Source organism: Danio rerio, chromosome 21 (genome assembly GCF_052040795.2).
Source record: "Danio rerio strain M-AB ecotype USA chromosome 21, GRCz13ab, whole genome shotgun sequence".
Taxonomy (NCBI): Eukaryota; Metazoa; Chordata; class Actinopteri; order Cypriniformes; family Danionidae; genus Danio; species Danio rerio.
In genome coordinates, this window is record NC_141041.1 from 44,084,592 (window position 1) to 44,097,617 (window position 13,026).

At 34.9% G+C, this 13,026-nt stretch overlaps 2 protein-coding genes and 1 long non-coding RNA gene across 4 annotated transcripts in view; 1 reads left to right on the forward strand and 2 right to left on the reverse strand.

Moving 5' to 3' along the window:
• Nucleotides 1-13,026, reverse strand: part of LOC147838945 (uncharacterized) — a 1,276,407-nt gene that overhangs the window by 1,189,938 nt on the left and 73,443 nt on the right. The window lies entirely within an intron of this gene.
• Nucleotides 1-13,026, forward strand: part of si:ch211-274p24.2 — a 40,880-nt gene that overhangs the window by 12,417 nt on the left and 15,437 nt on the right. The window lies entirely within an intron of this gene.
• aifm5 (apoptosis inducing factor mitochondria associated 5) overlaps nt 1-13,026 on the reverse strand; it is a 34,917-nt gene that overhangs the window by 6,467 nt on the left and 15,424 nt on the right. For both annotated transcript variants that reach the window (XM_087301801.1, XM_087301802.1), the window contains exons 4-18: nt 10,974-11,083; nt 9,316-9,360; nt 9,140-9,221; nt 8,942-9,054; nt 6,954-7,040; nt 6,785-6,876; nt 5,083-5,213; nt 4,733-4,848; nt 4,572-4,643; nt 2,667-2,730; nt 1,026-1,102; nt 834-951; nt 545-643; nt 384-459; nt 191-295 (exon numbers count right to left, since the gene is read on the reverse strand). In XM_087301801.1, coding sequence (XP_087157927.1) covers nt 191-295; nt 384-459; nt 545-643; nt 834-951; nt 1,026-1,102; nt 2,667-2,730; nt 4,572-4,643; nt 4,733-4,848; nt 5,083-5,213; nt 6,785-6,876; nt 6,954-7,040; nt 8,942-9,054; nt 9,140-9,221; nt 9,316-9,360; nt 10,974-11,083 — 1,387 coding nt within the window. The remainder of the gene's footprint in view (nt 1-190; nt 296-383; nt 460-544; nt 644-833; nt 952-1,025; nt 1,103-2,666; nt 2,731-4,571; nt 4,644-4,732; nt 4,849-5,082; nt 5,214-6,784; nt 6,877-6,953; nt 7,041-8,941; nt 9,055-9,139; nt 9,222-9,315; nt 9,361-10,973; nt 11,084-13,026) is intronic.

Genomic DNA, 13,026 nt, shown 5'->3' on the forward strand with positions numbered 1-13,026 from the left:
CCAAGTGAACCGTGCTTGAGCCCAATTCAGCGCACTCGAACTTCTCAAACGATCCGGGAAACGGGCCTGGGCATGGTACGGATGGCATAGTGTGAGTAGGCCCTGATTCTCAAAAAAAAAAATCACATTATTGATGCACATTTAAATGTAGTCGGTGAAGGGCATCTTTTCTCAATGAAAGCTCACTCACTCTGCCTCTGCCTTTGTAATCACTCTTCCTTCTGCCAGTCTTTCTGCCACCACAGAAACGGCGGGTTCAACATTCAGTCCTGCGGCAGCCACCACCTCACCATCCCTGCAGTCAAACATTCAAAACCCATATTTCAAGCTCTAATGAGAAAACTTGTATGGAGACAAGAGGCAACAATCCCACAGCTGCTTACTTGAGGTAAAGTGCCAAAAACTTCATGTTCTCAAACTTCCCTTTCAGCACCATCTCAGTGTATCCCTCCCCATATCCTGTGCATATTGAACAACATGAGCACAATTGTGTACGACTACATCTATATTTGTGTTTTACTATTGTGAAAGTAAAAGGGCCCACCAGCGTATCGAATGGTTCTCCCGAACAGGACGGTCCAGTAGTATGGCACTGTGTTTAGCTCCACTTCTCTGCACAGCATGTTGAGAGCTGCAATCCTTCCTAATAAAGCACAGTTTATTAAAGCAAATTGATCATTTTTAAAGCCACAGTATTTCATCCACAGCTCAAAAAACACCTAAAATCTCAATTGTATTTTGGCCACTGTAACACATGGCCACTTTTAAGACATGCTTTGCTAATGTACTCACAAGTTAAACAAAAATAAACACATCTCAGAAGTTTTGATTACCATGTGCCTGCGCTATCTGCCAATGGCCAAGGCTCACTTTCTGGCCTTTTGCCATTTTGAGAGGAAAGGAGGTCAGATCTCCAGCACAGTAGACGTCTGTTATGTTGGTCCTCATGTACTAAACATACAGGGACATGATTAAAAAGCACAAGCGTGATGTGACTGCTAATTTTTAAGTTTATAAACACTTACCTCATCCACAATGACATAGTTCTTTGAGTCCATTCTAACTCGACTCCCCTTCAGAAACTCTGAATTCGGACTGACACCTTGAGGAGATGAGCACAACATTTATGTTCCAGTTATTTAAACTGAAGAAGAATTTGTTCTCACTTCAACAACTGCCTTTAGCAAGCACTTTTGGGCCAATTCTGGCAAAAATTTGGCACTGTCGGCTCAGTCTGAGCATCAGTATGAAGATAATAAGCTAGAGCTGTGCCAAATCTATACAACCCTCCTGGATGACTGACACATTTTTTTCTGTGGGCCGGTCTTTGCTCAAACTGTTCTAAGCGCAACAGGTACACTCTTGGTTTAGTTGTATAACCTCGAGGAGTGACACATACAACTGAGGTAGGATCCAAAATGCAGGTTTATTCGTAGTCAGGCAAGCAATGGTCAATACAGGTGCAAACGGGTATGTGAAGGCAGTCCAGAATCGTAATCAGTAACAGGCGAAAGGTCAAAAGGCAGGCGGCAGACAAAGACAAGGAGGCTAACAAGGCTAAGGTCATTACACAGAATAGCAAGACTGTGAAAAGCGTTGTAATGCTACTTACAGTAAACAAGACTCGGCCAAGTGAATGAGTGAGTGTGTAGGTTAAATAGTGTGTGCAATCAGTTTCTGAAAATCCTCAGGTGGTGCGAGTAATCAGTCTAGATGAGGAAGCATGTGTGAGTGTGACCGGAGTGCATGTATGAAAATGTAGTCCAGAAATGGTGGATTTGTAGTCCATTGTTATAATTAGTGCAAACCAGCGATCTTTTGGGATATGATCGCTGGTAATCGTGACAAGTTGTGTGTAACCACCTTTGGCCCAAGTTCGTACTGTCACAGACAGGCCACTGTCAGAATAAGGAAGCCCAGATGACATGACAAAAAAAATGTGTTTGGTCGTTGAACTGTTTGATTAAGTGTGCTCCCTCCCACAACTACAAAGGACGATTCGCTCATTGAAAAGCTGTTCTATTGAGTAAAGTTAAATATTTTGCAAAAGTTTAAATACGTTTGAGAAGTAGTTGCAGTTGTCAGGATGTTTGCAGGGTTAAGTATAAATTGCCGTTGGTCGTATATTGGTAATGTTTGTGTCCGTAGTAAAACATCTGAAATGGTGTAAACATGTTGATGAGTTTTATTAACTGTAGGTCTAGGCGTTTATATTCGTTTGTTATGGCAAAACTCAATCACAGCTATTATTTACATGGCTAATACATTAAAAACATCACACATGTGCACCTATGCTTGGATTTATCTTGTTTTATGTTTTTCTTTTCTTACTGTGTTGTCAATAAATATTGGGTTGGTATTATTGTTTGAGTCTTACAATTTTCTGCACTGTTTGGATGTCTACTCGTATCACGTGACACATTGACTGTTTAAATGACCTCCAGTCGTAGTTTGTTGACACCCTGATGAAGGGGAGACTATCAGACTGTCTGGTAGCACCTGCGCTAGACTTGGACCACATAAAATAAACCCTATATGTTGTTTTTAAAGGAAGTGGGCCAGATATGGGCCAGATGGAAATGTATGTGACGGTTTCCAGTGTGTGTGCCGGTTTTGGGTAACGACCCAGGCGTATATTTTTGCTATCTAGTCTGTACTGTACTTACCAATTGCAACAATTAACAAATCAGCTTCAATAGTGATGCCGCTCTTCAGTTTCACTGCCTTAACCTGTAGTAAGCACAAAAGTTATGATGAACAGGATGAATCCTTGTCCAGTTTGGTGTTTCTTATGATCTATTTTAATCAGTTAATTTCCAGTAAAATGGATTCATGTGCTGCACTGTAAAAAAAAACCTGCATTCATGTGCTGCACCGTGAATTGTGTAAAAAACAATTCATCCATGTTGTCTCAACACAAATCGAACTTAACAAATTTTAGTTAATTGAACATAAAACAATTAAGTTGTCCAAAAAATATCTCAAGAACTGTTGTTTCAGCTCATTTTATATAAGTAATTTAAACAAGCAGTAACATAATTTGAGTCTGATTTTGAAGAAAGAAAGATAGATAGATAGATAGATAGATAGATAGATAGATAGATAGATAGATAGATAGATGGATGGATGGATGGATGGATGGATGGATGGATGGATGGATGGATGGATGGATGGATGGATGGATGGATGGATGGATGGATAGATAGATAGATAGATAGATAGATAGATAGATAGATAGATAGATAGATAGATAGATAGATAGATAGATAGATAGATAGATAGATAGATAGATAGATAGATAGATAGATAGATAGATTATATTTCACACACATATGCAAGGTGACTGATATGAAATTAAAATACAAAACATACTGAGCCATTAAGTAAAAAAAAAAAACAACAGTTATAGCTACTTTAAAGGAGAACATTGACGTTTTGAAAAAAAAAACTGAACTGAACTGAACTGAAACTAAATTATTAAAAATAAACCTGCGAGACTTAATTTATGTCCTGCGGCAAAAATATTTTATTATACTTTTAACAATCTGCTTAAGGTAGGTCAATTTATTTTTTCTTTTGATGAAGCAGCATTCAACTTAAGCTCTTTAGACCATGCTGCTGACCGTTTCTCAGTGTTTCACGTACTGTACGGCAATGTCTTTAAATAAATAATTTATTTAGGCCTATTTTCATTATTCATTTATTTTCATTATTCGTTTATTATTATGTACAATTGTTGAGACATAAATGAGATAGTAAAATATAATCAACAACGAAAATGGAAATAAAAACAGAAATAAAACATAAATGAAAATGTCTTGTCTTAGTCCTATCAAAATAGCAAACACTGAACATCTTTCTATATTTAGGCTGCTTTATTTATTTATTTACTTATTTAAGACTACATATTTGTACTAAATGTTTGTGCTTTCATTTTAGTTGTCTTTTACTTCTTCAATTCTATTTTCCAAAACGAATCCTCTTTGCACTTAAAAAGTTTACAATAAAGCCTGTTAACAAATTTTAAATGATTAATGAAGGAATTATTATGATTTGACTTATTGTTTAATATCATTTACAAGCACAGTAGCTGCTGTATGGGCTATTTCTGTCCGTTCGCATCCTGTCCCTTTGCACTCCCTGGCAGCTCATTCACAAACTGCGATCATACACTAAAAACAGAGCGGCACCTATTTCAAACGGCGGCGGTACATGCTGCAGCGTTAATAGCCACTTTGAACTCTCACCTACTGTAGATAGATAGATGATAGATAGATAGATAGATAGATAGACGGATAGATGATAGATGGATGGATGGATAGATAGATAGATAGATAGATGATAGATAGATAGATAGATAGATAGATAGATAGATAGATAGATAGATAGATAGATGATAGATGATAGATAGATAGATAGATAGATAGATAGATAGATAGATAGATAGATAGATAGATAAATAGATAGATAGATAGATAGATAGATAGATAGATAGATAGATAGATAGATAGATAGATAGATAGATAGATAGATAGATAGATAGATAGATTTTTAAGTTAAGTTGACTTTACCCTCCTATTTTTGCCCTGAACTTCTGCGACAGCATCATTCATGTAGAACGTCACCCCTTTCTCTTCCAGCATCTCAAAGAACAAGCAAACCAGAGTAAGAGGACCATTTTAAAGCAGATGTTTGAAATGTGCATTATGTTGATATTGCCCTGATCACAAACCGTCATGGTGACCTTTCCTATCTCCCGGCCCAGAGTCTTCTGATAGGGCAGTTCACTGCTGCCGATGACTGTCATACTGCTGGACGTGTCTAGCAAATAAGCTGCCACTTCCATGCCTTCAACACCACACACAGCAGAACAGTTATTTTGGTAATACAAAACAAAATGTAAAAATAAAGGCACAAAACAATTGGTCAACACTTTTGTGTTTCAAATATACTTGTCATCTAAGAGACACACGCATCTATCCATCCGTCCATCCGTTCATCCATCCATCCATCCATCCATCCATCCATCCATCCATCCATCCATCCATATACCTTTCTTTCTTTATCTATTCATTTACATACCAATAAAAGAAGTGCCCACGATGACTGTCCTGCAGCCCGTACAGGCATAGTGGACGCACCTGGCATCCTCTGGTGTTTCTAGCATTAGCACCCTTTCCAGGTTTGCACCCGGGCAGTCCAGACCTTTTGCTCTGTAAAACAAAGATGCAGTAATGTGTTTTCCTACAAACATACTTCACAAAACATGAATGAATGAGATTTTCTTTTCAGTTATGAAGGAACAATTTTGACAAATGCTGAAAACTAATATTTATAAATTTGTTTGTGTGTGTGTGTGTGTGTGTGTGTGTGTGTGTGTGTGTGTGTGTGTGTGTGTGTGTGTGTGTGTGTGTGTGTGTTTGTGTGTGTGTGTGTGTGTATATACATATATATATATATATATATATATATATATATATATATATATATATATATATATATATATATATATATATATATATATATATATATATATACGTATCAGAATTATAATTCAGAATTATTAGCTCCTTTTTGAACTTTTTTTTTTTCCTTTTGGAAAAATTTTTATTTGTTTTATCTCGGCTAGAATAAAAGCAGTTATTAATTTTTAAACACAGTTTAAAGGACAAAATTATTAGCCCCTTTAAGCTACATTTTTTTCAATAGTCTACAGAACAAACCATCATTACACAATAACTTGCCTAATTACCTTAACCTGTCTAGTTAACCTAATTGACCTAGTTAAGCTATTAAATGTCAATTTAAGCTGTATAGAAGTGTCTTGAAAATATCTAGTCAAATATTATTTACTGTCATCATGACAAAAATACAATAAATTAGTTATTAGAAAGAAGTTATTAAAACTATTATGTTTAAAAATTAGTTCTCACCTTTAAACAGAAATTGGGGAAAAAAATAAACAGGGGGTCTAATAATTCAGGGGGTCTAATAATTCAGGGGGGGGGGGGTTGGGTAATAATTCTGACTTCAACTGTATTATTAGCCCTGTTTATTTTTTCCTCAATTTCTGTTTAACATAAAAAAAGAAAAAAAAGAAACACATTTCTTAAAATAACATTTCTATCAACTCATTTCTAATAACTGATTTATCTTTGCCATGATGACTTTATAAGACTCAAGCTTATAGTGACATTTAAAGGCTTAACTAGATTAATTAGGTTAACTGGGCAGGTTAGGGTAATTAGGTAAGTTAAAAAAAAAATAGCTTAAAGAGGCAAAAAATATTGACCTTAAAATAGTTATTACAAAATTAACAACAGCTTTTATTCTATAGCCAAAATAGAACAAATCAGACTCTCTCTAGAAGAAAAAATATTATCAGACATACTGGGAAAATTTCTTTGCTCTGTTAAACATAATTTGGGAAATACTGAAAAAAAGAAAAAAAGAAAAAAAAAATCAAAGAGGGGTTAATAATTCTGACTTAAACTGTATGTATATTCATTCATTCATTTTCTTGTCGGCTTAGTTCCTTTATTAATCTGGGATCGCCACAGCAGAATGAACCGACAACTTATCCAGCACGTTTTTATGCAGGGGATGCCCTTCCTGCCTCAATCCATCTCTGGGAAACATCCACACACAATCATTCAAAAACATACTCATACGATATATATATATATATATATATATATATATATATATATATATATATATATATATACCACAATAAATAGTATAAAATAATAGTTAAGATAAAATAAATAGTTAAGATACTCACCTGCACCCAGTTGCTATCAGAATTTGGTCATAACTCTGGATTAACCCATCATCAAATGTCACTGTTTTCTTGTTTGTGTCTATTGATAAAGCCTGCAGAAATGACAACTCTGAGTTTGTTGTATAATCAATGTGGTATAAATGAGAAAGAACACAAATTTTATCCTCACCTCTTTCTTCAACCAGACCTCAATATCATGTTTGTGGAAAAAGTCCATTCTTCTCATTAACAGACTGTCGCTCTCAGCATTCATCACCTAAATCAGAATTGAGTTCAACTTAATGTAAATAATGTCAAAACTACATTTCCAGCCTTCAGCGTCACACAATCCATCAAAAACCATTCTAATGTGCTGATTTGGTCCTCAGAAAAACATCTTATCATGTTGAAAACAGTTCTACATAATATATTTCTTTAAAAACAATGACACATTAAAAATAATAGTACATTTTGACAAAACCAACTAAGCTAATTTCTTTATGACTTAAAAATAATTGTTATGTGAGTATACCTAAATTAATGCAAAATAGAAAATGTTTATTATCCAAGATCCAACTATACATTACAAATTTTATCTTAACCACTTGAGGTTGGCCTTTCTAGAATATAAATAATAAACTATAATTCCACATGCCTTGAGGAATAGGCAGGTATTATAGAGTAGTGGTACCCCAAGTGGGGGTCGGACCCCCTGGGGGGTCACACAACATTGAGTGGGGGTCGCCTAGTGATTTCTAAAAATCAAATACATTTTAATAAACTATTAGTAGTGCTATATTTTACCCATATCCAACAAAAAATCTGTTAAAAAATAAAATAAAATTAGCCTTCCCAAACAGCAATAACATTAGTTGAAGCACACCACATTTTTAAGCACTATGATAAGTGCTTAAAAATTATAAATATAAATTTATAACAATTTATAAATTCATAACACATAAATGCAGATCAGTACTGAATGTGGAGCAGTGGTGGAAAAAGTACTGAAAAATTATACTCAAGTAAAAGTATCATTATTAATTTTTTAGAGCACTTCGGTCAAAGCTGTTTTGCTTTAATAGTACTTAGGTAAGCTAAACTGTATATTTAAACTGTATTATAGCAGCAACTGTGTTTTGATTTTGAGTATGTGTAATATAACTTTTGACCCAAACTACAGTACTTAGTCTTTTACAAATAGAGTACTGTGCAGATGATCATCAGGACAGCAGTGTGTACTTTTTTACAGTATAATGCAAAGCTAATCATGTAGTATAAAGTATGCTCTTTTTGCAATCCAGGCCCATTGCAGACATGACATAACCACAATAGCGTATATACATGCATCTACATGCATTTCTCTGCAGATTCTTGGTGAAATTAACATTAGGAGGCAGCAAAACAACAACCTTTTGACACAAATTATGATAATAGGGGCATGATTTGCAATCATTTTTAAACTTGTCATTTTGCTTGTTAGTGGCTTTATCTACATGAATATATCAATATAAAATATGCTTATATCATCATTCATTCATTTTCTTGTCAGCTTAGTCCCTTTATTAATCCGGGGTCGCCACAGAGGAATGAACTGCCAACTTATCCAGCAAGTTTTTACGCAGTGGGTGCCCTTACAAGCCGCAACCCATCTCTGGGAAACATCCACACACACTCATACACTACGGACAATTTAGCCTACCCAATTCACCTGTACCGCATGTCTTTGGACTGTAGGGGAAACCGTAGCACCCGGAGAAACACCCACGTGCACGCAGGGAGAACATGCAAACTCCACACAGAAACACCAACTGAGCCGAGGCTCGAACCAGCGACCCAGCGACCTTCTTGCTAATAGGCGACAGCACTACCTACTGCGCTTCGTGCGCTTCGTGTGCTTTTGCTTTGCCCGCTTATATCAGTAACATTCAAATGTGAACTCAAAATGTGGCGTGACAGTTAAGGGCTTAAGTATTACGTACAATAATCACTTATTGTAAACAAAAAAAAAATTCAATGCATTTTTAAGAAACAGTCACAATGAACATCTGAATCACAAACATTTTAGGAAAAGGTTTTTGTATTGTATCAATTTTTAAAACTTAGCCCATTTTTTGAACATATATTTTTCTTTAGTAAAAACAATATAATAAACAATATTTCCCAGATCTTGTGGCTCACCTTACTGAGTCTGGTTTTGTCATATGGAAGGAGGTCGTCTCTAGAAACCATAATAATCCTGCCGCCATAGTTTTCTTGCCGTAGCGTCTCAGCACACATTAAGCAGGCTGCGCCTGTGCTCAACATCATACCAACACACACACACGTTAAACATTACACAGAAAATAAATGACTAAAAGTCAGATATGTTTCTCTCACCTCCTCCGAGGAGCATCACAGTATGTGACACCGACTGATCTCGGACTCCCATCCATTTTACACGTTTAGGCTGACCCCGAATCTGCACAGAAAGAGTTTTCCACATTCGAAAGCTCTCATAGTTTTATTTTGTCTTTTAATATAGAGGATAAAATGCACATATGAAAGTACTTTACCCTTTTCTTTACAGACACATACACTTTGTTGTTTTCGACTTTCACCTGTCAAGATGAAACATGATGAAGTCAGATGAGAATGTCTAAATTGAAAGTCAGATGAGAATGAGACTAAACATTCTATGGGTCAAATGTTTGGATTAATTATGATTTTGAAACTTCTGATGTCTCTTATGCTCACCAAAACCAAAGCTGCAAAAGTGTTTTCAGTGTCACAAGATCCACAAGAAAAAAACATGTTGGTGCTCATGATGATTCTGAACATTATTAATTCTGAATAACTTTTTGTAAACTTTGATATCTTTGTGGAAACACCTCTCCTAAATTCTAACATCATGTATTATTGTTTTAATTATTATTAGAACACAAAGATATATATATATATATATACACACACATAATTGTAATATACCTGACCCATTTGCTCATGATTATTGAGCAAGCTCATACACGACACACAAAAAGGGAAATGAATAAGGAGGCATGTAGAGATAACGCAAACTCTAAATCAAGTAATTTTAGCATGTCAAAGTCATATTTATGTGTAGAAAATATATTTTCCCAACAATAAAATTGTGGCTAGTTGAAATGGCGAGTGGCTAGTAATGTTGGAAAACTACTAGCCACATCGGCTGGTGGTCAAAAAAGTTAATGTTAAGCCCTGTATATATATATATATATATATATATATATATATATATATATATATATATATATATATATATATATATATATATATATATTTATATTTATATTTATATATATATATATATATATATATATATATATATATATATATATATATATATATATATATATATACACTTGAAGTCAGAATTATTAGGCCCCCTGTTTATTTTTTCCCCCTATTTCTGTTTAATGGAGAGCAGATTTTTTTTTAACAGATTTTTAAACATAATAGTTTTAAAAACTAAAATAATAACTAACTTCTTTTATCTTTGCTATGATGACTATGTGATGATGTTTTACAATACATTTCTATACCGCTTAAACTGCCATTTAAGAGCTTAATTAGGTTAACTAGACAGGTTAGGGTAATTAGGCAAGTTATTGTTTAATGATGGTTTGTTCTATCGTAAAAAAAAAATGTAGCTTAAAGGGGCTAATAATATTGACATTAAAATGTTTTTTTTAAATAAATTGAAACCCATTTGTTGCCAAAATAAAACAAATAAGACTTTATCCAGAAGAAAAAATATTGTCAGGCATACTGTGAAAATTTCCTTGCTCTGTTAAACATCATTTGGGAAATATTTAAAAAAGAAAGAACATTTCAAATATGATAATTCTGACTTCAACTGTATCTATATAATCTATTATATATTTTACACAATATTTCTTTAAAAAAAATAATAACTTTTTAAGAATGACTTAGTTAAGCTTTTTGAAATTGAATTTGAAAAAATTGAAATTGAATTTGAAATTGTAAAATTTGTACTGTCATCATGTCAAGTCAAAATTAATTAATTATTAAACATAAGTTATCAAAAGTGCTATGACTTATAAAAATACATATAAAAATCACATGAGAGCTAATAATTTTATATAAATGACACATGCATGTAATGTTAAAATAAATTATTAATTTTCAGCATTACAGCTCTGTATGAAATAATTCAGCCAATTTTTGACAGTACCTTGTGGCAGGGCAGACAGTCAATCCCAGGATACTCCTCCAGGTCTCCAGTCTTCACATTAAAACAGGACCCATGCCAGGGACAGCGCACCCTACAACCCGACAGCACCCCTGCAAAGCACACACATGATCACTTTTTCAGCAGCGCTGTACTTCTTGTGTTTATTCTCTGTGAAGATACAGTAGATATCAGTGGCACCAAGCTTGACATTGGCAGAACCTGATTTGCATGTTACTAGATCCGCATATTTGTTGATTCAGGTACAAAATTCAACCCAACCAATCAGATTTGAGGGCTTGCAGTCAGAATTGGCTGCTTCTGTATCCTTCTTATTTTTCTCTGATTTTAGCAATAGCCTATTTTCAGACAGGAAAGATGTTCCAGGACAACCAAATATGTCAACCCTGGAATGCACATTTACACTCACCAGCCAATTTATTAGATATGTTCAAGAATGTAATCAGCCAATCACAGGGCAGCAACTCGATGAATTTATGCATGTTTATGTGGTCATGCAGATCTGCTGAAGTTCAAACTGATCATCAGAATGAGACAGAAAGGTGATTTAAATGACTTAAAATGCATCATGGATGGTTGTTGGTGCTAGATGGGCTGCACTGAGTATTTCGGACGCTGCTGATTTACTGACATTTTCATGCACAACCATTACAAAGAAAGTATCTAAAGAAAATATCCAGTAAATGGCAATTCTGTGGATGAAATGCCTTGATGCCAGTGGTCAGAAGAGAACGAACAGACTAAGGCCCAATCCCAATTCTACCTCTTAGCCCTTCCCCTTACCCCTACCCCTTGTTTTGCGCGCGCACGCCAAGAGGTAGGGGTGTCCCAATTCTCTTTAGCTTAAAGGCGTAGGGCTAAGGGGAAGGAGGGAATAACCCTTTGAACGAAGATTTTTCTTCATTCACACTTGAAACCAAGGGGTAAGAAAATTTCCCAGAATACACTTGCCACAAAGGCAGTATTGCTGAACCCGGAAGTAATGAGATCCACAAATTAGTATTTTTTGTCATTATTACAAACCTTTACGACAAACATACATGTGTTTTTAATATATTCATTACTGCTTTCGTGTTTTACCGTCATGCTTTTTGGAAAAATGCTAAATTTTGCGATCTATAATCCCTATTAATAACTCCTGTACAGCAGTCCCACTGCATTCTGACACTCAAATAGCCTGTCAGTAATGTCTAGTGGCTGTTAATAGGCTTTTTACAGTGTCTGCTATAATGTTAATGTTATTTTTAGTGTGTTTACATTGATGAATATGTCCACGGTGTAAATACACAGTAAAGTTACAATCTTGTTGCCACATTAGATCATTATGATAACATACTATATGCCTTCAGTGATTTACTTAAGATAAATACCAATAAGTAGCACAACTGGAATAACTACAGCAGTCGCGATCGTCAGATCTCACATGAAGCATCAGATCACGAGGATATATGATGACGTGTGCAGGTGGTATAGTGCTGTCCCAATTCTTTGGGGTAAATTTTGAAGTCCTTCCCCTTAACCCTCGGTTGTAAGGGCCAAGGGGAAGGGGTAGGGGTATGAAAATAAATTGGGATTGGGCCCAACAGACTCAAATAAACACTAATTACAACTAAGGACAGCAGAAGAGCATCTCTGAACACACATCACATCAAATATTGAAGCAGAGGCTACAGTTCATGTGGGCTCAGGAAAACACCGGAACAGTAAAAGATTTGAAACATATCTTAGTCTTGACTAAGTCTTGAAACATATATTTTCTGTATTATTTGTAATTTCTGTTATAAAAATGACGCATTTAGTATATGTTCATAAACACTCTGGTCAACTCTGGTACATTGGTTATAAAATGGCATGACAATCTGTGTGCATGCAACACAAAATGGTGGAAAATGTCGACTCTGTTAGTGGTTTATAAAGTTTGGCAAAAAGTTAAACAACAATTAGTAACAGAATCAAATGTTCCCTATTATACATTTTGGATTGTTCTACATTAATAAGGGATTCAGTTTTCTGGAAATTACACATTTGTTGTTAA